The sequence below is a fragment of the Phyllostomus discolor genome, chromosome 11 (genome assembly GCF_004126475.2).
Source record: "Phyllostomus discolor isolate MPI-MPIP mPhyDis1 chromosome 11, mPhyDis1.pri.v3, whole genome shotgun sequence".
Taxonomy (NCBI): domain Eukaryota; kingdom Metazoa; phylum Chordata; class Mammalia; order Chiroptera; family Phyllostomidae; genus Phyllostomus; species Phyllostomus discolor.
This window is the reverse complement of record NC_040913.2, coordinates 83,260,109-83,283,543: the sequence shown is the minus strand read 5'-3', so window position 1 is coordinate 83,283,543 and position 23,435 is coordinate 83,260,109. Positions and strand designations below refer to the sequence as shown.

Here is a 23,435-nt window from a genome sequence, read left to right as displayed (position 1 = left end):
ACAGCATCCGGCATGCTTCTGCAGAACATCGGCCTTTCTTCTGCCCTCGATTAGTTTTTTCCAGGTTCCTCCGGAGGCAATGGTCCCGGCCAAGTCCTTGATAGACAGACTGTCTCTTTTTAATGGCAAGGAGCACAGGTTCTGAGCCAAACTGCCTTCGAATCCTGGCCACCTCTTGCTAGCTGTGTGATCTTGGGCAATTTCCTCAAACACCTGTGTCTCAGTGTCCTCATTTGTGAAACGGAGGTATTAGTAATCATACGTATAGAGCTGTTGTGGCTGAATTGTTTAGTGTGTTTGCGGTGCCTGGCGTGTAAGAAGTGTGCCACAAGTGTTCGTCACTGTCACTGTTATTGTTGTCCTCCCTCTGAGGAAGGGAGCTCAGGGCCCGTAAAATGCTTCAGGGGGGAGAAGACAAAAGGGACACAAGGAAGACAATATAGGTTTGTGTTTCAAAACATTTCATTGTATCACAGAGGTAGTTATCGAATCAGCCAAACCCGTGCTTTTGAAATGTAATGTCAGCCTCTTGAATTCAGTACAATTGTGGATATACAATACCCCCTTCTCCTGTGTGTGTGTAAATCACTTCGACCTAACTTGCTCTTTCCAGTAAGTCATCAGGATTACCTTTTCTAATAAACTTCAGATTTCCCGAGTGAACGGCAGGAAAGTGTTTGCCGGGAAGGCCAAACGCCGGCAGGACTCGAGTCCAGAAAACAACGACGAGCAGAAAGAAAGCACAAGTTCAGCCTGTCACCAGAATCTGGGTTGGGAAATGGGGGTCGGGGGGCAAACAGCAAACAGCAGCTTGAGTTACATCAGCACGAGAAAAGAAATGTTTAACCTGGATTTGCAGTCCGGACTGTGATGCAACGTGATTACTGGAGCTAACGAGTCACCTCTTACACACGAGAACATCCTGTAAAATGTTTTTAAAAAGGAACACCTCTTTCCGAGGGTAATTGATGCCTACGGAGAAATTACAGTTTTGTGCCTCAGGGAACCCTTTAGCTTTTCTTAAAGATCAAATAAACCGACCATTTCATCTGGGCGATTATTAACTTGTCCCACTGTAATAACTAAATTTAGCTTCTCTGTATATTGTAGTTGTACTGTATTTTAATTCTTTATAGGTTAAATTTTATTATCAGCAGTACTTTAAAGCAAAGCTTCAACTGAACTTTGGTTTTATGTAAGCTTTAAGTGAGCACTACTGAAGTTAATCAAAGTACAAAAATTCTCTGAATGAGCACAATAAGAGGTTAAAAACCAGAGATGTGTTTTTGTAAAGCTATAGTTATGGATCTTTCTTAAAAATGTATGCCAAATAGCAGGAAAAAAATCAGAGTATTGGGTTTGTCCTTGATTCTCCTCTTTTAGTTTTCCTTCCAGTTAAACTGATTTCCTCACGTATTTGTTTCTGGATCAAAGCCAGAATCAATATTGCCCCTATTTCTAGTCAAATAATAGGGAAACAATGACAACTTTGGAGCACAGTTAAAGGACCCCAGCGGGCCGAGTGTCTGGACCCAGCCTGAGCTGTGTTTCTGACTTTAGGCAAGGTATTTAACATCTCTTCACTCTTGACACAACTGTAGTAATGTCCATCTATTTCACAGGTACGATATCCAGTGGAACTCAATAAACAGCTCTCAGCTATGGAGAGAGGTCAGGCTGATGCAAGAAAAGTCTGCTTCTGCCGCTGGGAAAAGAGGTTTCGAATTCCGTCTCCTTCTCCTTTCCAGTACTTTTTGAATGAATTGGCTGGGAATTGGACGTAAATAATAAGGTCTGAGGTTTCATTTATACAAAGTGGAAAATAATGGGCCATATTATAGTTTCCACTTCAGATGTAAAAACTTCAGAAGTATTTTTATTTCCACTTTTGGGGATCAAACTCATTTAGCTTTTTAAGGCTTTCATTGAGTATACATTCTTGATATAAAAAACAAAGATACCGTTATTTTCCATTTTCAAACAGAGAAAAAAGTTGGAAGAAAACAGCATGTAAAAATCTCTAAGACTATGTTCATGGGTAAATTTTTAACTAAGTGTCTTACATTAAGGTCGCAGTCCATTTGTGAATGCTAACTTATTAAACATGCTTTCTTCAATAACCTTTTCTTTCTTTTTTCTTTCTTTTATCTTGTATTCTTTCACAATAGCTCACTTAATTATATATCATTTTTTAAAAATTGTGCATGCTACTAATGTACTTTTATCATTGTGTTTGTAAAAGTTACATATTAACTATAAAACTTTTAAGTTCCAAACTTAATATTTTTGCTTTTAGATTTAATCCACGATAATCAACTAACTTAAAAAAATTTTAGTGGGGAAGAAATTAGACTTTATAGACCTAGAGTAATTTGTATCAAATAATCCAGTACATCAAAGAACAGCCAATTAAAAACTATTTTATAGTAATTAAAGGTTTTGAAACAGCCCAAAGCAAAAACATTATAAAAGAAATACAACCAGTCACATAGCAAAGAACTAAATAACCTGATATACTGTTACCACAAGCCAGATTTGCAGAATAATAACGATTTACTCTGATGAATGATGAAAACCAGATTTTCTAAGCAAGTTTCTTAATACCTAAACATTTCTTCAATATTGTAGAAAATGTCTAGAATTAGAAATGAGGACACTGTGGAATTTCAGAGGACTTAAGATATCCTCAGAATTATTCTAATGATGATCAAATTAGCATAATGATGATTAAAATATATATGACATTTTCATATGCCTTACCGTTTAAAGGTCTGAAGACTAGAGGCTGCCTCCTTTCTCTGGGAAGGATCAGATTTGATTTTTGTTTTAAAGAGTCTCTTTTTTTAAAAAACATTTTTTAAAGATTTTATTTTATTTATTTCTAGAGAGGGAAGGGAGGGAGAGAGAGAGAGAGAGAGAGAAACATCAATGTGCGGTTGCTGGGGGTCATGGCCTGCAACCCAGGCATGTGCCCTGACTGGGAATCAAACCTGCGACACTTTGGTTCGCAGCCCGCACTCAATCCACTGAGCTATGCCAGCCAGGGCTCAGATTTGATTATTTTAATGGCAATGACATGAGAATTTGAGGACACCAAGATACAGAGACCTACTAAAACATTTCTTTGGCCCTTTATTTTACACCAAATCTAAGGTAGAGCAATAGGTACACATATATAAGCTTTCCCAGCATCTCCCAGAGCGGTGTCAACACACACTGTCACTTATGCATGAGCCCGGCTCAGACGTAGATACAAAAACATAATTTTTCTAAAGGCTGTAATTTTTCAGTAGACACCTGGAGGACTAGCTTATGGCAGAACTATGAGATTTTGCATGCTGACTACATGTGAGTGATTTTTAAACATATTTCAATTTATGTGTATTAATGTATGAACATGGAAGCATCATTCATATAAAAACATGCCAAATTGTTTAATAATTTGTTAACCAAATTGTTTTCTCTCATTAAGTAATGAAAATGTTTTATTTTTAGCCTACGTCTTTGGACAAAAAGGCTACAATGATTTCAAGTGTTTTCTTTCCATCTAACTAATAGGTATTAATCTGAATCATACGAAACTGCTAATTTTGTAGGTCAGAATGTTCAAACATATGCCATTTCTTTTTTTAAAATAGATTTTTTTTAAAAAAGGATTTTCTTTATTTTTAGAGGGAGGGGAAGGGAGGGAGAAAGAGGGAGAGAAACATCAATGTGTGGTTGCCTCTTACATGCTTCCAACTGGGGACGTGGCCTGCAACCCAGGCATGTGCCCTGGCTGGGAAACAACCGGTGTGTGACCCTTCGGTTTACAGGCCAGCGCTCAAACCACTGAGCCACACCAGCCAAGGCCAAACATATGCCATTTCTTACAGTTCAACCTAATATGTGGAGAAAGGAACAACGAGGCACTAAGGAAAGAGGCTCAGGAATCTTAAAGGGGCCCTGGAGTAGGGTTTTGTGAGAAAGAAAAAATAAGTTCATGTGTTCAATCCAACTAAAAGCTGGATTAACACTTACTTTCCCAAACACACTTAGCCCATTGTTTTCCCCTTGACCAAAATAAGCATACAGAAGCATATCACTGTGAACAGACTGCACTGTTAAGGCAAGGAAATACCATTTTTGCCTCTGAGAAAGATTCTCCCTCCTGGGGAATATTTTCTGCAGAAGCAACAACTCAGCTTCTATCTGAGTCAGCCACAACAATTAGCGAGGGGTGGTCCTTGCCTTCAACAATCTCACTCCTGGCCTGGCCAGGTAACTCAGTTGGCTGGAGCATCCTTCCCATGCTTGAAGGTTGTGGGTTCAATATCTGGTCAGGGCACATGCAAGAAGGAACCAATGAACGCGTAAAGAAGTAGAACAACAAATCAGTATCTCTCTCTTTCTCTCTCTCTCAAAACAATAAATAAAACATAAATTGAAAAAATCTTACTCTAAGCAAAACAGCAAGGATAGGGGGAGCAGTCAGAGAGGACATGTGAAAAGCTGACTGAACGAGAACCCCTTCGCCTGGCCCAGTGCCCGGAACACAGCAGGCGTGTGTACACTGTTTATTGAGTGAGCCAGCGCTATCCTGGTCTGCAAAGATGCTGTGTGATCACAGTGCAGGAAGTAATTAATTTTGTCTTGAGGGGTGGTCTGGGAGTGTTTAGTTTCTATATTTAATTACACATGGTTTCATGTATACTTCATCTATATTATCTTTAATTTCCATTTTAATATTTATTTCTATTTATTTCTCAAAACATCGCCTTGCTGGGGGAGCCCTGTGTGTTTCCTCTTGCAGCACGTAGCAAAGCGCTGAGCAGATGATCAGGGCGTGCTGGTCGATGCTGCCCTGCCCTAGAGCGGCTTGGGCTTCGGTGCAGCCGGCTCTTCTCCCGCCAAGTGAACCTAAGGTTCCTCTGGAGAAACTTGTGACCCAGGAGCAAATGTGTCGCAGCCACGTTCAGGAGGGAGAGGGATGTTCCGTGGGGAAGGCCACGTAGGAGGGCCTCTAGGCCTCTCCGCAACCTGCTCCCCTAGAGATAGGTGGGAAATACAGGGTGGGGCAAAGATGGGTTTACGGTTGTTCGCATGGGAAATGATACAATAACTAATGAATGGCAATACAAGAATAAACTGTTTTGCATATTCACAAATCTAAATCTACTTTTGCCCCAACCTGTATATATAGAGAGAGAGCGGGAGAAAGGAAGGCCAAGTGGACTACAAGTTGGGGGCATTAGTCCTCAAGGTGGAAAGCTCACGTGCTTTGTCTTCCATACACTGGCTGTGTGAGCTTGTGGAAGTAACTCAGCCTCTCTGGTCTATAATTCATTTGTGTGATAAGGATAATAGTACTTGCCTTGTACAGTTATTTGAGGATTAAATGTTATAAATGCATAGCATAGTTCTAAGTAGATATAAAAATGTCAGCCAGACATAATAATGTGTAAAGTAAAATTATACAGTTATACCTAGCAGATTCTTTTTTACTCTCTGTAAAGCACAAATTTCACGTATTCTAAAAATTCACATTATATTTTACAATACTTGTCAACATGGCCAGGCACGCTATATGTGACTGAATGTAAGTGATGCCTCTCCCATTTCGTAATGTTTTGTTGCCCCAGGATGACTAAGAACTACCTACTTTATTAAAATAGATAAAAAATTGTCTATTAAGACCTTAAGTGATTGCTTCCCAATCTGTGCTGAACACAGCAATCAGAGGGGAGTCTAAAAAATTCCAAGGCCTGATTGCCACCTTTAGATATTTGACTCAATCTCTCGGCATGGACAATTTTTAAAAGCTCCCGAAGAAACACTAATGGACAGCAGGAACCATTTCTCTGATTACATACAAGTTGAAAAAGAGACAGTTAGAACGACCAAGTTGTCATAGGTTCTGTAAGAATAAAAATAGGCTAACACATAATTCAGGTGATTCCAGTTTCTTTTTTTAGCAGAAATTGTAGGTTTAAAAATTTTTTTGAACATTATGCAGATGTTTCTGTCCTGCTAGGCTCCTTAGCTTCTAAAATGTATGAAAACTCCCCACCAGCAGCGCACAGAAGGTATTCTGAGGACGAACAAAATTTTTCATCAAGAGCGATGACCTTACGATGGATTTTTAAAAAATCTTTACAAGTAGTAAAGTGAATTTTCCTCCACAACTTTAAATAGGACTTAAAATTTTTGTATTATCTTCTTTTTTGCCTAAATATTAACACATTAAGAAAAACAATGTATATCATCACATTACTTGTTGTGACTTTTTTCTTTCTTCTTTTAAAAATATAAGCTGTTTTCCATATACAAAGTGAGTTACAGTTCATTTAGCCCTTATCATATGCCATGGTATCTAAAAGTATTACATGAAAATTGCCACATTGCTACAAAGTAGGAATTAGGATTTCCATTTTATTTTTTAAAAGATTTTATTTATTTATTTTTAGACAGAGGGGAAGGGAGGGAGAAAGAGAGGGAGAGAAACATCAATGTGTGGTTGCCTCTCACGCGGGCCCTACTGAGGCCCTGGACTACAACCCAGGCATGTGCCCTAACTGGGAATCGAACTGGCAACCCTTTGGTTTGCAGCCTGCACTCAATCCACTGAGCCCCACCAGCCAGGGAGGATTTCCATTTTAGAGTGAGGGAGCCTTTCTATAAATTGCCTGAGGCCACACACCTAGGAAGCAGCTCCGCCAAAACCTGGACCACGTGTGTTTATAGAGCCTGTGTCTTTTCAGCACCATTGTGCAAGCAGCAGTTCAGACCACCCGAAGATCCCAGTCCCTCCTTAATTTTGGCCACTGGACAGGCTCGATTCTATTGAAGGTAACAGTGACAGCATCAGTCACTCGCTGTAGGGGAGGCCCGGGAAAGTCCAGGAGAATTTCCTTGGCGACTCTCAGACCGCCTGGAACTTCGTCCGACCTCCTGGATGCCCTTGAGTCTGACCCTAACTCTAGCATCATCAAAAACTTCACAGGCAATAAGTTTGTGAAATTCTTTTTGTTCCTGCAGCTTTTCAATGGGGAAAATGGCGAAGATGTTCAGTTTCTTCTTTGTTACCATTACTCTGGCAATGAACAGGGAAAGCTGGGTAAGCTCATTGCAAAAGCTTTTGTTGTATTTGTAATGCCTGCTTTGACCTGAATTTTCTGTTATTCTGCAGAAAATCTATTGCATTGAAAGAACCTAACTAAGACTGGGGCAGGGGGTGTGGTGCAGAATGTTTGTGGCAGCACCCATCATATAGTAGGCATTTACCAAGGGCTTTCAACTTTTTTAAAAGTAAAACTCAGTATTCACAACAAATAAGTAAAATCCTTTTTAAATTTACAGGGGTTATTTGGGTGGCTACATAACATTAGAGCTTTAAAACCATTCATTAAAATAGACCTTGAGCTTTCCACTATTGCATGCTATTAGCACAAATTAAACAGATTATTTGAAGGCAATTACAATGAATTCATGTGTAAAAAGGTAAAAATGCTCATTTACTCAAAGTTCTGAGAGAAGGAGAACTACTGACTTTTAAATAAGCTTACGAACACTGCATATCCAGTCTCAGACAGATCGAACATACCTGCCCTGTAACCCCTTCCGTTATTTTTAAATTGCATAGTGCACTGTATTTAATAATGTCACAACCAATTTCCCACTATTAGGAAGCAACACAGGACCCCAAACACCATAAAATGTCTTTGCTGTTCATTTTTAGACAGGTGGGACTCAGGGGATAATCCCAGAGCAGATAAGAGCGAGTCCTAGAGAAAGAGCTGGGAGAGAGTCAGTGACTTGGACCAGGAGACGGGAGGTGGCCTCGGCCAGGCGTCTCCATTCTCTTGTTGTATGACTTTCAGCTGTGAGGCCAGATTTCTGTATGGACATTACAGTCCTTCAAGGTAAAGTAGTGTGCCTCTTTCTTTTGTCCCAAACGGGATCTCTAATCGTGCTGCTCCCACTGTCTAGCAGAGGGCCTGGGACACAGTAGGTCCTCGTATTTATGGAATAATAAATACAGGGGTAGTACATAGAGGTAGGGACAGGAAGTTAAACAACTATAAATTGGGAAATACTTCTGACTATAACCAAGTGCCTAGTTTAGGAAATAGTGTACATAAAAGCAGTGTGAAGCACTTACACAATAACCCTGGTAATTTCTCAGAAGTGAACACTTGCGCATACCACGCAAGGTCGTGACCTGAGCTGCAAATAGAGATGTGAAGGTTAAATGGCAAAGGTTCGTCTTTCGTCCTTTTTTCCTGCTCCCCCAGAAGCTCTCCCAGCACTGAGAACTCAGGCCCTTTACTGTAGCTTCCCGGCCTCGGTGTCTCTTCCCAGCAGACCTGGCCCTGCGACCCTCCTTCCCAGTTCACCCACCACACTCGCTTTACCTCCAGAGGGTTTGCCCAGTCAGGTGCAACTGTAGAAAGGAGCTGGTCGACTCTCTTATGTGCAATCTTCTTGGGTTATTTGCCTTTTTAGAGAAGGCATTTAAAGTAAATGAGTTAACTTTAAGACTCAGTCTCCTCCCCTCCCTTCTGAAGCTGATTGAGGACAAAACAATAAATAAGCAAAAAGTTAAAGTGAATCCAGTACAATTTTCAGCCACAGGTAAATGGGTGCGATATTAAAGAATATGAGAGTCCAAACTAAGCCTTCTTTATAAAGGTGTCTAAGATTATAAGCATGTTTAAGATTATAAATATTCAATTATAGTTTTAAAACATACGAATACCAAAAGCTCATTCAAGAGCCTCGTGTGTTTTACTGGTGAGAAAGCACTCAGTGTCATACGGAGACAGAGAACAGGAACCCTGAGCTGAATATAAACCCTGACTTCTCTTACCCGCTGGGAACTTTTGAGCAAACTGTCTCATCAGGACTGAGCCCAATCCTACCTTATGGAATTGTTATGAGGGTCAAATGAGACAGCGACTCTGAAATCTTAGCATAATCACTTCAATCTTGTTATACCATTTTTGTAGTTCAAGCACATTAGCATAAGCTATGCTTTCTTATCCTTCAGATAACAAATAGTAGTAGAACTTCCAAACTACTTCCTGGTTGGAATAATATTCTGAAATGGGAGTCGGGAACAAAATTGAGTCATTCATTTATCCACCTCACCGGGATCACTTATTTTCCATGAGAACAAGATGCACATTGCTTTGCAGGCTCTCGAGAGCTGTCTCCAGGAGCAGGTGCGTCTCCGAGCCCAGGTGCGTGTGCTTGAGGCCCGGGTCAAGCAGCAACAGGTCAAGATCGCACAGCTTTTGCATGAGAAGGAAATCCAGCTGCTGGATAAAGGAGAGGACAACAGTATCGTTGACCTTGGAGGCAAGAGGCAATATGCAGGTCAGAATCTATTTTTCTTTAGTGTATCAATAACTAATAGTATACATCCATATGCAATGATGGTGCTAATCATTTGATTACTTCAGCTTTTGCTAAAGACCTTTTTCTATTCCAGTAACAGGAAGCATGAAGCATTATACCAAATTCAGCTGTCTTCAAATATATTTTACCCTTTTCCTTTGCTATCTCTGCAGGGGATATTTAATATTAATGCTCAATATCTGAGAATCCCTATTGTTTAATGAGAGATCATTACAATAGATTGTTTAAATATCAGTGTGCAAATGGCAGATGATATCGGTGAAATTTTACAATTGAGCTTTGTTTTTATTTATGTATTGTTTCTTGTCACATTTATACAGTTTTTCCTTCTGCAACTCTGACCTGCCTCAGGGTAATAAGTAAGGTAATAAAATGAAAGGGTAGAGAAGGAGAAAGAATGAGAATTATTTAGGAAGATAAAGAAGTTATTTTATCTGTATATTTCATGGCTTGGTGATTTTTCTTCCATTAGGCCAATATTTCCCTGAAGAAACTAATCTTCAACTGTCACATGTTTACATAGCACTGAGCATATTACTACCTATAGAAAACTAGCCACTTGGTTTCCTCTGTCTTTCAAAGTAAACCAACAATTGTCAGAAATAATAATTATGCCAGCAAAGTGCTTTGTTTCTGTGTCCTGTCCAGCTTCTGCCATGATGAATTACAATGTCTCTGTCTGTGAGTTTATCTCGGCCGATTATCTGGGTACATTGTAAGGTCTGGGATGAAGTCCAATGCATTCTTTCCTCCCTATTGCCTATCAGAGTGCCTGGAACATAGTAGATCCTCACATTCATCCATGAAAGCAAGGTTGCGTGTCAATATAGGAATAACAAGATAATCCCCTCTGCTGAACCATCCAGTTGCTTGTATTTTCAGCATCTAACATGGTGACTGGCATATAGGAAATGTTCAATTTTGAAAGTTTAATTGGTGGAGCAGATCAGGTGAAAGAGAGTACAAACACTTCCAATAGATTCACAGGGTGTATAACAAGGTAATTATTTGACAACTTGAGAGAAAGGCAACAGGTTGGTTATTCTAGGGACGAACATGCAGGTATATGAATCCAAAGCTAGGTACAACGCTGACCCCAAGGACAGGGAATTGATGGATGCAGAAGAAGTACCATTATTCCAAATTCCAGACCAAGTTCAAGATCACGGTATCTATTCAGACATAGTCTGAGCAGGTTGTCAACACAGATTCAAGTGTCAGATAATGGCAAGAGGCAGGCAATTGGATGTTTGTTACTGGGACTGTGCTATCAATCATGTTTAAGAGCTAAAAACCCGGTCCCTGTGTTGGGAGTGCTGGAAGTGGACTTTAGGGAACAAGAGGTCACCAGGGAGTATGGCAAGGTATCAGTCACTAAAAAATTAGAATGCTAAGGTCAGGGCAGGACTGACTGCATAAACAGGAATTGGGTATGAGAGTAATATGCATGGAATCCAGACAAACCATTATGTCCTGTATATTTCTCATAACATTATAACACACAGAACAATAGAAAACAGACATTCTAGATGACTGTTTTTAGGTACAACAGCTAAAAAACCCTGAATTCAGTAGATCCATGTTTAATTTTATATATGGTACAAAAATGGAGGAGAAGAAGGAATAAGTTATAAAATACAAATACAATTCAATTATACTTTATTTTTCAGCACATAGGGATAGTACTAGAGAGCATGCCAAAGGCAAATACTTCATAAATAAAATATGTAATAACACAAATTCTAATAAAATTGATAATATAGTATAACACATATATAGTTATGTATAATATTATATGAAATATATAAGAACTTGCTCACACCAAAATTTATGTTTTGGTGTCCTTGAATTTAAAAAATATTCATGTATATGATCTATAGAAACAAATTTTTTGTTCTTATTAACAAGTTATTATATTATTATTAAATTAACTATTTTCTGCATTCTAATTCATCTCATGGTAGAAAACACTTAATTACATATAACCTAGCAATTTATGCAAACAATATGCAAACTACATACTTTTTATATAATATATCATTAAATGCATCTTCTTAAAGCTTTTGGGTGCTATTGAATTATATACCAAAGTCAAATGATTATAGTAACCAAATTCACCTTAATTGGCGACACTCACAATGGCCTGTGGCGTCACATCGGTTCAGCCAGCAGGACCCCTGGCTCCACCGAGTCCCTTAGTACGGGAGCCCCAGGCCCCACGAGACGGCCCCTCCCACTCTGGGCAGTGGTGAAGGCGCAGACTCTGCGGCCTGGTTCCGAAGTCCCGCTGCCCATCTCGCCGGCTGCGGTCTTTGGAAAGTTCCCTTCCCTCTGTGTGCCTCACATTGCTCGTCTGCACAATGGGAATGATGTGAACTCCTGTTTCTCTCTTGTAAAGATGAAATGAGGCAAAGCGCCATCATGGACATGTACGTGATCACAAAGCATTTAGCCTTTAGCTCACTGAATGTCAGCTGTGCTGTGAGAGCAGTCCCCCCTCATCCTCAGGAAATACGGTCAAGACGCCCAGGAGGCCTGAATCAACGGATAGAGCCAGTCCCTATGTCTACTATGATTTTCCCTATGCGCGCTTACCTCTTCACTCCAGGAAGCAGTCTATGGCTCCTCTTCGGCATATGCAAATGACCAACACCGCTATTTAGGCTCTGGGGTCATGATCAGTAAAATAAGGATGATGAACATGAGCACTGCAGTGCTGATACCGAGACAGCCGGTGTGCCTAACACGGGTGGGGAGTGAGTACACTGTGGGGACCTGGTCAAAGGGATGAGTTAGCACCCCAGGCTGGGTGGAGCGGGACTCACGAGATTCCGCCACACCACTGAGAACGGCACACAATTTAAAACTTAGGAGTTGCTTCTTTGTTGAATTTTCCATCTAATGTTTTCAGACCACACTGAACCACAGGTAACTATTATAAAACAATGTGAAGCGAAACCTGGGGTAAGCAGGGACAACCATATTTACAGTGCTCCCAGTTTTCAGAAGAGAGAACCCACTCACCCCACCCTATAAGAATACTGTGCTCTCCGGGGAACCATAAGAGGTTCCCCTCTTACCTTTCCTTGTTATGTCACCTGGGGGTTGAGAGTGGCAGTGGGAGGGCTAGGTCTGGCCTTCCCAACATGCCCCGTGGAGGGTGGAGGAGGCGGCTGACCTCTTACCAGCCTTTCTTTGAGTTTAGAATGCCGAGTGCTCCCTGCCTCTGGTTCTCAGCTTTAAGCTCAGCCTCCATTCTTTTTTTTTTTTTTTTTTTTTAATCATTGTTCAAATACAGTTTTCTCCTCAGCCTCTATTCTAAGACAAGAGGAAAAAGCCCGCTTGGCAGGTTGTCATGTCACTTTATGAAAAACTTAAACATTCAGACTCCCAACATAGTTTGTTTCCTGCACGATCAAAGAAAGTATCTGCCTCACCCAATTTAATGCTGTGTTTGTCAATGGGGCAGGGAGTCTTGGCCTCACTCTAGTATTATGTAAGGATTCAAAAATCCTTTTTTAAAAACTCCCACGAACACAGAGCTCTTTACCCCTGCCCTTCTCCTGACTGTTTTCCAGGGAGTTGACTGGGCCAAAATATTTTGAAAATTATAGCTTTAAATATCTAGCTAATATTAAAAGCCCTACATTGTTAGAACTTCCTGCAATGGCAAGGTAAGTCCCATGTCCCCAAGGCTGGCTCCTTAACTTCTTTGCCAGGTGCTTATTTGAGTTGCAAGTTGGGTGAGTTTTCTGCTTTGTTTTGTTTTATTTTTCCCTCTTGAAAGCTTTCCTCTGGATGTTAAGTTGTGTTTGACATTTTCCATTGGGAAGAAGAAAATTTTTTTAAAAAAAACACAAACAAACTCAGATTTGGCATAAAATAAAAACAAATTTGAAATGTTGGCTGAAAACTCCACATTCACAAAGTTTTCCAGAGGCAAACATTATAGCTAATTATTTCCATATTTGTCTAGAAAATAGTCTGAACCTTAAGAGCCTTTACTATTCGGCATTTTGGTAAAACGATAAAAGTAAGCAAAAAGCTCCTTTTCTTAACAAGGAAAGTTAAAATCTGCCCACTTGAATGAAAAGTGGCCTGCAATATATTTGAGCACAAGATGTAAACTTTTGAACAACATTGAACTAAATTTAAGTAATCATTTTCCTATTGTTTTAATTTTTGTGTAATTGAAAAAAAATAATTCTGAAGTATAGAGACCATGGGGGCTTCTGAATCTCAGGAATAAGTGTGCGATAAAGCTTAAATCATTACAAAGCCCATCATCTTACTAAAGCAATAGTATGTTATTGTTCTCCCCTGGATGAGGGCTTTGGAAAATCAGTAACTTTCTTTGTTTTTTTTTTCTCTTGTGACTCCTATTGCCTATTTAATCTGTTTAAAGTGGCGTATATTTTGTCAGCAACAAAACAGAGTTGTAGATGATTTGGCATCAAAACAATGAAAATGAGGAAAGAACAAGAACTTAAAAATAAGCTGAAAGCATGAAATTATCCAATCAGGAAAAGAAAAACATTTTAAAAGATAGGTAATTAACGAGATGACAAGGGCAAAATATGAAAGTTTGTAATGTCATATTATATATTGAAAGTATTTTTATTGAAGAGCCAGTGGATGAGTATCCTTGAAAGCATCTCTGTGTAACGGCCAACATTGGCCACCCTGGCACACAGCCTCCTGGGCATCCAAACACTGCGCCCCCCACACCTGCCCTATTCTCTGTGTCTGCACAGATCTGCCTGTGGGAGACCCGATGGTATTGACTTATCTCGCCCTGGTGGTTGGAGATGCAGATACTACTTTCTGATGACAAACTGGTAGCTGTGTTTGCTTCCAAAGAAATACCATGTCAAAGAGGAATGCTGGGAGAAAAAGGATAGCAGAAACACTCAGTTTTTAGCAAAAGCATCTAAGAATACATGGGCTATTTGAAATTTCAGTGGTTTAGTAAAACAGATCTGGTGAGACTGGGGATTGTAAGGATCTAACAAGGAGATCGCTGTTCTGAGTTCATGTCCAGATGTTCTGAGTGATTTGGAATGCTCCACGTCAAGATAATCCTTATTACTTGTTTGGTGTCATATTTTTACTTAAGTTTTAACTTCATAGGAGAGAAAAGTTCTGCTATTCTGTCTGACAAACCTGTAAGTCCCACTTATATAAACTGTAGTTAACTAAACATATAATTTTTAGAGTTGTTTTCTACAAAAATTAAAAATGAGAAACTGGATCCCTATTTCACCCCCTCCCCTGGCCCCATGACCACATCCCCGAGTCAGATAGGAAAAGAAAAGACTTTGCCTATGTCCACTGGAAGGTATACAAGCTGCAACTTTAAAAAGCTGATTATCTCCCTCATGTGTGTATCTATCTGCATTAGTATTCAGTAATCTCATTCAGAGGCTCCCTTTATTAAAAAAAAAAGACATGACAAACACTAGATTACATTGTTTTACCAACAGATTGCTCAGAGATTTTCAATGATGGGTATAAGAGCAGCGGGTTTTACAAAATCAAACCTCTCCAGAGCCCGGCAGAGTTCCCTGTTTATTGCGACATGTCTGATGGAGGGGGATGGACTGTGATCCAGAGACGATCTGACGGCAGCGAGAACTTCAACAGGTGCGCTAACGATGACGTAAGGATGTGTTTGGAGTAGAAAGTGTAGGCTTTATAATAAGTAAAACCCTCATGTCCTGTCCTAAATGCTACTCATTAGACAGACTCTCACTGTCTCTAAGTCAGAATAACTGAAAGAGCATTAACAAGTCCAGGAAAACTGGGCGTGGGAGCAGCCCTGAGGCGGGCTGGGCACCTCGGGTACTGCAAAGGTCTGCTTGGATTGTGCTCAAGTCAGCTTTCACTTTACATTTTTTAGAGGCTGGGATGACTACGAAAATGGCTTTGGGAATTTTGTCCAAAAGGATGGTGAATATTGGCTGGGTAATAAAAATCTTCACTTATTAACCACACAAGGTAAGATTTGCCTAATATCACATTCATTGGAAATGCAATAAAAAACACTAAAATATCTTTCACTAAGTTATAGGCGATAGGACTAATTCAGTAACTACTATAATTTGCAGGTGGCAATGGTCTCTTTTGGGCAGTAATTCCCCTTGTAAAACGCGGCTGCTTACAACTGAGAATAGAGAAACAGAAAACTAGACCTGGGATGGGGCGGGGGGATCTCTCATGTACATATTTTCTATTTCTGGGCAAGAAATATAATGTCATAATCATTCTTTCTTAAATGTCTTAAGTGCCTCAAAATATACCTGAGGCACAGTTACCTATTGCCACCATAGTATTGTGTAACAACTCACTTCAAAATTTAGTGGCTTAAAGTCACAACTATTTGTTTTTCCTTGCAGTGTTATAAGTTGTCTGGCTGGTTTTGCCGATCAGGGCTGTGCTCTGCTGATCTTGGCTGGGTTGCTCATGGGTCTGTCATCAGCTTTCTGGGCAGCTAGAGGCTGCCCCTTCTGGGCCCTCAGATGGAGCAATTCAGCTCCGTGCCACGTGATCACTCATCTTCCAGCTCGCTGGCCTGCGCCTTGGGCGAGTTCCAAGGAAGGGGGTGGAATTACCTAAGTTTCTTGACTCAGAACTGGCACAGAGTCATCTTCATGGCCTTTTATTGGTGAAAGCTAGTCACAGAACCAGATTAGAAGTAAGGGGGAAGGAAAGAGACTTCCTGGGTGGGCTTACCAAGTCCCATTGCTAAGGGGGAGGTGAAAAATGGGGGAATTGGGGCTGTTTTTGCAATCAAATACCACACCGCATTAATGTCCTCATTTTCATCTCTCACCCAAATTTTATTTTGAAAATTTCAAAGATAGAGCAAAACTGAATGAAGTTTTAACCTACTACCTGTACTCTCCATTAAAACCTCACTTGTTTTCCCCATATCCATCCATCTATCTGTCCGCCAATTCATTTTATTTTTGACACATTTCAGGGTAAATTGCAGACATCTGTAAAATTTCCCCTATATACTTCTACATGGTTATCTTTAACTAGAGTTCAATAGATGTCTAAAATATTATTTTGATAACAAATTTTCCATGTTTCTCTTTCCATGTCTCTTACTGTAATCCATTGTCTTGCTTACCTCATTTGCAGAGTGAGATTGTAGGCAGCTCCACTCAGGTTTGATTCTAAATGTTTCATAAAAGGCCATGGTATTGTTCAAGAAGGCATGCCAAACCACACTAGCAATGCATTAGCTGTAAGAGCAAGGGTCTCACTTGGTTCCATCCAAGTTAAGGAAAGCAATTCATGCTCTTATATTCATAATAGTCAGTAGGGTTATAATTTAGGGTCAGTAGGGTTTTTTGAGACACTGGAATAATAACTTAGAGGGGATGGATAGTCCTAGAAACCTAATACTTTTTTGTTTGTCCTTTCTTGTGTCTAATGCTCTCTGAATTTTAACATACTTATTATCCTACTTTTAAGTGTTTTTTTTTTATTGGTACATAACATTTATCATACCAACTTCTGTTTCTTTCATACATGAATAAGTAAGTCTCTGGTTTCTTATAGAAACTGTGAAAACCCCCTATAGTAACTCTTGGTGCCTTCTAAATGCACAAAACTCATGCTTGTTATTTTTTGAACAATTACTGAGTGCTTAGTTGCTCAGATGCACTTTGCCAACTTATCGGCTTCCCTTTCATCTTGTGCTTAGCGTTCAGTGTAGCTACTTCCTGTGGCGGCAAAAATGTATTTATCAGTTCTAGGCCCCACCACCACACATCACATCATCCAAAGTGGGGAATGCCCTCCTCCCTGCGTTGGTTATCTAGGAGCACACTTAAGGCTAAGCACTTGCCTCCAAAAATAGCTTTAGCCCCATTACACAAATTTCAGCTGGAAGTGTTCGCAATGAAGGTGCTTTAGAAATGGTCTAAATCACATTGTGATTTACTTCATAACCCAAGAGATATTTAGGTGGCTACCTAAAACACTGAGACCACCTTTGTATCTCTCCTATAATACAATGCGTTTTTGTGGGGGAGTTCACAGTCTGCCCTGCTGCTCCCGCCCACTGCACAGGCTCGGTTCACATACCCTTCACTGCCTTTTGTTCAGGTTAGAGGGGCTCATCCCTGGGATGTGCTTTAGAGAAATCCGGGGGAGAAGGAATCCGTGGGACCAGAGGGCCAAGGCCAACAGGAGCCCGCACCCCACCCTAGACTCACTCCTGTGGTAGGGAACCCAGCACTTTGCACAGCCTTGCTTGTCTCCGGGTCCTGTTCCTGCCTCTGCACCCATCCCCCTGTGGGAAGGTTGAGCTCCCAGTGTACGTACCCCTACGCTGAGGGGCGGTGAAGGAACAGCTTTTGTTGTGGGTGTAAACAGAGCCCGGACGTGCAGTCTGGAAAGCCCACAAGTGTGGGCAAGCCCTTGCTCTGTGTGACGGAGACAGTGATGGGATGAGAAGGGAGGCAGACCGTAGACCAGGCCGGCGGGCAGGGGCTTCCCGGGGCTCTCTCCTGGGCCTCCACGTGCTTTCTTGGAACCCGGAGACGTCTGAGACCCCAAATTCAAACCTGGTCTTCAAGGTCTTTGTGAAATTTTGTTTATTGAAGTGGGAGGATAGAGCACAAACTGTTTAACAGTTGGTTTGATTTATAACTTTCTATGTTCCTGAGAGTAGTTGTGTTTCTGAAGAAGTTAATAGTCCTTGTTATTTGCACATGATGGGACAATGAGGAAAAGATGATTACTTGAAGATACTAAGTATTCAGTCATTATTTATAGTTAAGATCGACATTCTTACCAAAATTAAGAAAAAGAGGGAAAACGTTTAAACTTTTTGAAAGTTTTTTTTCTTTCATTGTTAGATTTCTTAAATCTATTAGCTAAATAGATTTTCTGTTGTTCTTTGCAAAGTAAATTGCACTAGCTTTTACCTATGATATGGTAGAAATGTTTTATCTTTATTATTGTGTCCCTATTTTTCTCAAGTAAAATGCACAATACAATCTTCATGTAAATACAATGGTGCCACTGTTTACTCTTTGAAAAACTGACTCAGGAGTGGGTCTAAGTGAAACAGAGCCATCATTATTTTTAAGCCTCCGCAAGTCAATGTTATCTCACATGTTTAAAAAAAAAACACTACAATTTCTTGTTGTTGCTGTTTTCTAGGAGACTACACTTTAAAAATCGACCTTGCAGATTTTGAAAAAGATAACCGTTATGCCCAATACAAAAGTTTCAAAGTTGGAGATCAAAAGGTACTAACATTTTCAAATAAGTGATGCCACAAAATAACGTGTAAAACATTCAAGCTAAACCCCGAAGTCTGGGGAAATAAAAATCTAGAACCCTTTCATTTATTAAACAAACCCACTTTTTCAAGTGACAACTGACGGTGGACGTTGCCTCTGTTCCTCCAGAGTTCCTATGAGTTGAATATCGGAGAATATTCTGGAACAGCTGGGGACTCCCTGGCAGTGAAATTTGACCCTCAGGTGCAATGGTGGGGAAGTCACCAAAGAATGAAATTCAGCACGTGGGACAGAGATAACGACAACTATGAAGGGAACTGTGCCCAAGAAGAAGGCTCCGGCTGGTGGTTTAACAGGTTTGACGTTTTACAAACAGGATTGTAATGACATTGATGGGATTAATTTTAATACCTGTCTGAGGTCGTGCTGGTCTCCGTACTGGTGTTAGTAAGTCATCATCCTTATTAGAATTCTGCAGTGACGAAGTAGTTTTGAGGATTTGTTCATTGTGTACATGAGTAAAGCTGGAAAGATACATCTTAGAAATAAGCCAAATTCAGTTTTGCACACTGAATGATGAGATTGTGATCATAAACGGTAGGCCACAGATTGGCACAGAGAAATAGAGAGCATTTACATGCAGGAAAAGTACTTTTGGCCTTCTAATAACCAAGTAGCTCTTCACCTTCTCCCATCATATGAAATGGTCAGGTTATTGTTATAAATTTTTCTGTGTAATATATACTACTTTTCAATTACTGTCATTTGCATGAAATCACTGGACCCAAGCTCCTCCCAGTGTAGAAATTTTCTCTACGATATTCCCGAAACCTAATTCCACGCCTCTGGTTGAATACTGTAATGTCACTTAATCAGCAAGCTCATTCCATTGTCCATGGTATTAAGTTTCTTCTTTTATTAAGCTGACATCTACCTTTTTATACTTGGCCAGTCTTTCCCTCGGTAGCTACAGAGTAATTGTAATTCCTTCTCAACGTAATCTTCAGGTACTGGCTGAGATGATATTGATTGTAGTCCTCAATATTTTCTCTTCTTGAGGCTAGAGATGCCCGAAGTGGGTTGCAGACAGCTCCCTTGGTTGTGATCACAGATTTAAGGCAGGCATGGAAACTTCATACGATCTTCTTTAAAAACAACCTGATGGGCCTGATCTGCAAAGCAGATGGCACTCAGCCTGCGAAGCAGTGCCTGAGTTTTGAACGTCTTTTTTCCTTTCAGAAGACACAAGCCATCTCAAATGATCCGGACATTTAAACTTTCCGTTACAAAATTCTTAGTAACGATTTCTGAAATGTCAGATTTTCCAAGTAATGGAGGACTATCCACTTAAATTCCATAATCCACCTCTGAACATTTTTGTTATGCAAGCACTGGCAAAGTGTTTAACAATCCCTGTCTGACAAAGTGGAGGTGTCCCAGACATATGCTGATTTCCCCGAAAGTGATGAGAGTCCTCATTCAGAACATCGGTTACTGCGACATGCTGACTTTGGAACTATAGATACTATGGAGATACAGCTAGTCAAGTTGAGTCTAAGGAGTTGTAAAAACAATTTTCTCTGGATGTTGCTTTTCTAACAGTGTGAGTACATTTAATTTTTGGTCGTTTGTAAGGGAACTGAAGCACATACACCAGTGAGAGGGGCTTGAGAGACAAAGTTACCTTTCCTACTTAGCCAATCAAAGGGAATGGCAGTATTTTCCCTAGTGGTTTTCTTGCTCTCTTAGCAACCATCTCTGGTCAACTCCCCTTCTCCTCTTTCTTCTTCCTCTGTCCTTCTGAGTTAGCATTACATAAAAATTATCAGCATTATGGAAACTTACCTATCATTCACAAAGTGGCAAGCATCCCTTCATGTTTGTTTGATTTTGGACAGAATTCCGTATGCAGGAATAACAATCACATTGGTTAATGTTAACATAGGACCAAAACCATGTATCTGCTGCTCAGTCGTTCAGCTTGTATTGTGTCTGAACGATACTGGCCCACATGTGATCCTGGGCGGATAGATGATTTATTCGACTTTGAAGGGAGGGCTTCAGGGAGGACAGAGGCGAGTCAGTGGCTGGAGTCACCCAAGGAGCATGCATTGCCCTTGGAGGGAGAGGAGACGATAAGACTGTGCAGGTGGAAAATCAGAAAAGCTGGAGAAAAAGCCAATCGTTCCGGAGGCTTGGTGTTCCTTCTACCAGGCCTGCTAGCACTGCACTTTAACTCTATTATCATTGTCCTCCTTATTATAGTTTTTCTTTTTTAAAAAAATATCAACCATGTTATTTTAGATTTTATTTATTTATTTATTCATTTTGAGAAAGAGGGGGAGGAAGTAGGACGAGAGGGAGAGGAACATCGACGTGCAAGAGGTACATCGATCTGTTGCCTCATCCACGCCCCCAACTGGGGACCTGCTCTGCAACCTGGGTGTGTGCCCTGACTGGGAATTGAACCTGTGATCTTTTGGTTTGTAGGCCAGGCACACAATTCACTAAGCCACACCAGCCAGGGCTTATTATAGTTTTTTAAATTTGCATGAAATGTTGACACTTCATAATTACACACCTGCAAGGCGTTCTTGCTCCACCTAGCAAGTCAATCGCTGAGTGGTAATTTCTTTACTGGGGGAGCCCCAGCCACCTCCCACTCTAGTTTCAAGCCCGGGGTGTTCTAGAAACAGAAAGATGCTGGAAACTGGGTCTCAGAATAGCTAAGGTTTCCTCTGTTGGCCATACAGTCCATTCCTAACAGGATGCAAATCACAGACCAAATTTTAAAAGGGTGTGTAGTAGATGTCTCTAGGAAGACGGAGCTGCACCAAAATGTGTATTCTAGAGGCTTAATTTAGAGCATTTTCTTTTTTTGACATTACTTTAAAAACACGGTATGTTTTGGGCACTTCAGATTTAGTAGGGATGTTTTCAATTAGTTATGTCTGTTTAGATCAGGAGGGTTCTCAGTGTGGCCAGCAAGAGTGAATCACTAAGCAGGGTAAGTGATTCAAGCCAACCACTTGACATTTATGGGTAAATTGTAAGGTTGTTTGATTCAATAGTGTGGGTGCTTTCCACAGATTTCAGAACTATCCTTTATGAATGCCCTCCTGGTATCCTAAATGCTTGACATCTTTTCATTGGTTATGTTAATAAAGAAGCATGTAGCAATTTATTTCATGACAGGACACAGAACATTATTACATGCTTTAGTTAATCCATGTCAGGTACAAAATTTACAAATACAAAAGGAGGAAGGGGAACTTTTTAAAATTGGGAACCTAACCAACTTATCTGGAGTGGAGCAGTATGTTAGAGTAAAAAGCGAACACAGCAGCTTGGACAAATGATTATTGGTTGACGGCTGGGAACACTTTCAATGGTGGGTTTAGGCTTTTTGTTTTCTTATCCTCAAGGTTAAGATAATTGTTATGCTAGCGATTTTAAAAAGGGGGAGGGAGAAAGTTTGAGTTGTGAATGCTAGGTCTTGGCAGCAGATGGATGGACATGTAAGTGCAAATGACGGCAGGGGGAGCAGGCGGCAGGGCACTGAGCCGCACCGCGTGGCGTTAACCCACTCTGTGCTTGCTAAGGCAGAGGATTACAGGGCTGTGCTTTTGTTTGCCTGTTTCCCTTTGTTGATTTAAAGGCTGTTGATCACAAAAATGTTTCTTTATCAATACACTCACCACAAGTAGCCAGAATTGTATCATCAGGCTTGTTCTGGCACAAAAATCCACCAGTTAAAAAACAAAACAAAACACCTGCTGTAGGAATATCATGGCTTCGGAGAATTGATAAATATTTCCTCATCTGAAAGTGGCAGAAATCATAGTTAAGATGTTTTTGATCATTCGCTAGTGAAATGCAAGGCAGTCAGAATCTTCTGGTCTGATTGTTCTGCGTTTCTTTTTTCCCCCACTAGGTGTCACTCTGCAAACCTGAATGGCAGGTACTACCAGGGCTCCTACCGCGCTAAAACTGACAACGGGGTGGTCTGGCACACCTGGCACGGATGGTGGTATTCTTTGAAATCCGTGGTTATGAAAATTAGGCCAAATGAATTTATTCCAAATATTGTTTAATTGTTCCCCTTGGGCTTGTACTTCTGCAAATCATCTTGGTTTAAAGAGATTTGAAAAAATAGCAATTCTGAACATGCACACGGATGATGAGAGTAATTGTTATGTGTACTACTTTTCATTCTTACTTGCCTTTGTTACTTGCTGCGCAGAAATAATGGGGTGTTCACCAAATAAATGTGGCTTATGTTAGTATTTATTGCATTGCTGTGTGCAAAGGAATATGATAAGAGTGATGCTGAACAAAAATAAAAAGCACAGAATCTATGCTAACCTGGGAGATGACACAAACATAAATACATAATAAATTAAGTATGAATGCAGTTGCACGTGCACATAAAAACCCAGCAAATGATGGATTGCCAATCAACTGCATGGACAATAAATACCACGAGTAGGGATTTGAACTCAGGTCTCCGACTACAGAGCTGGAACTCTTATAAACACAACCCAGGACTGGGATCACTATAAAACACTATCTCATGTTTTCAGGATATTTATGTAGGTTATACTCCTCTTTCAGAAGGCTCACTTATACCAACCCTGTGAAGTAATATTATTCCCAACTCACAGAGCTGAGAGCGTCTGGATCTGAGATTGTGTGAGGCTCAAAGTTCCAGAGCTAATAAGTAAGGGAAGAAGGACTCGATCCAAGTCTTCTGGCGCTGAACAAACTGTGTTG

At 40.4% G+C, this 23,435-nt stretch overlaps 1 protein-coding gene and 1 long non-coding RNA gene across 2 annotated transcripts; one reads left to right on the top strand and one right to left on the bottom strand.

Moving 5' to 3' along the window:
• The first annotated feature begins 1,492 nt into the window (after positions 1-1,492).
• FGL1 (fibrinogen like 1) lies at positions 1,493-22,948 on the top strand. The gene is made up of 8 exons (XM_028526942.2): positions 1,493-1,565; positions 7,018-7,096; positions 9,177-9,357; positions 14,883-15,042; positions 15,299-15,396; positions 18,580-18,668; positions 18,831-19,018; positions 22,597-22,948. The coding sequence occupies exons 2-8, from the start codon at positions 7,025-7,027 to the stop codon at positions 22,754-22,756; spliced, it is 948 nt and encodes a 315-aa protein (XP_028382743.1). The 5' UTR covers positions 1,493-1,565; positions 7,018-7,024; the 3' UTR covers positions 22,757-22,948.
• Positions 14,237-14,617, bottom strand: LOC118497450. Its single transcript, XR_004899977.1, has 2 exons — positions 14,576-14,617; positions 14,237-14,544 (listed from the first exon to the last, which is right to left on the bottom strand). It is a non-coding gene; the product is annotated as an uncharacterized LOC118497450 (long non-coding RNA).
• Positions 22,949-23,435: the final 487 nt, after the last annotated feature.

What these genes read in the sequence shown, in the direction of transcription:
- FGL1 (XM_028526942.2), top strand. Translation starts at nt 7,025, where the DNA reads ATGGGGAAAATGGCGAAGATGTTCAGTTTCTTCTTTGTTACCATTACT. An exon ending in AGGCAAGAGGCAATATGCAG is followed by an intron (nt 9,358 to 14,882) that starts GTCAGAATCTAT and finishes TTTTACCAACAG; the next exon opens with ATTGCTCAGAGATTTTCAAT. An exon ending in TCCGGCTGGTGGTTTAACAG is followed by an intron (nt 19,019 to 22,596) that starts GTTTGACGTTTT and finishes TTCCCCCACTAG; the next exon opens with GTGTCACTCTGCAAACCTGA.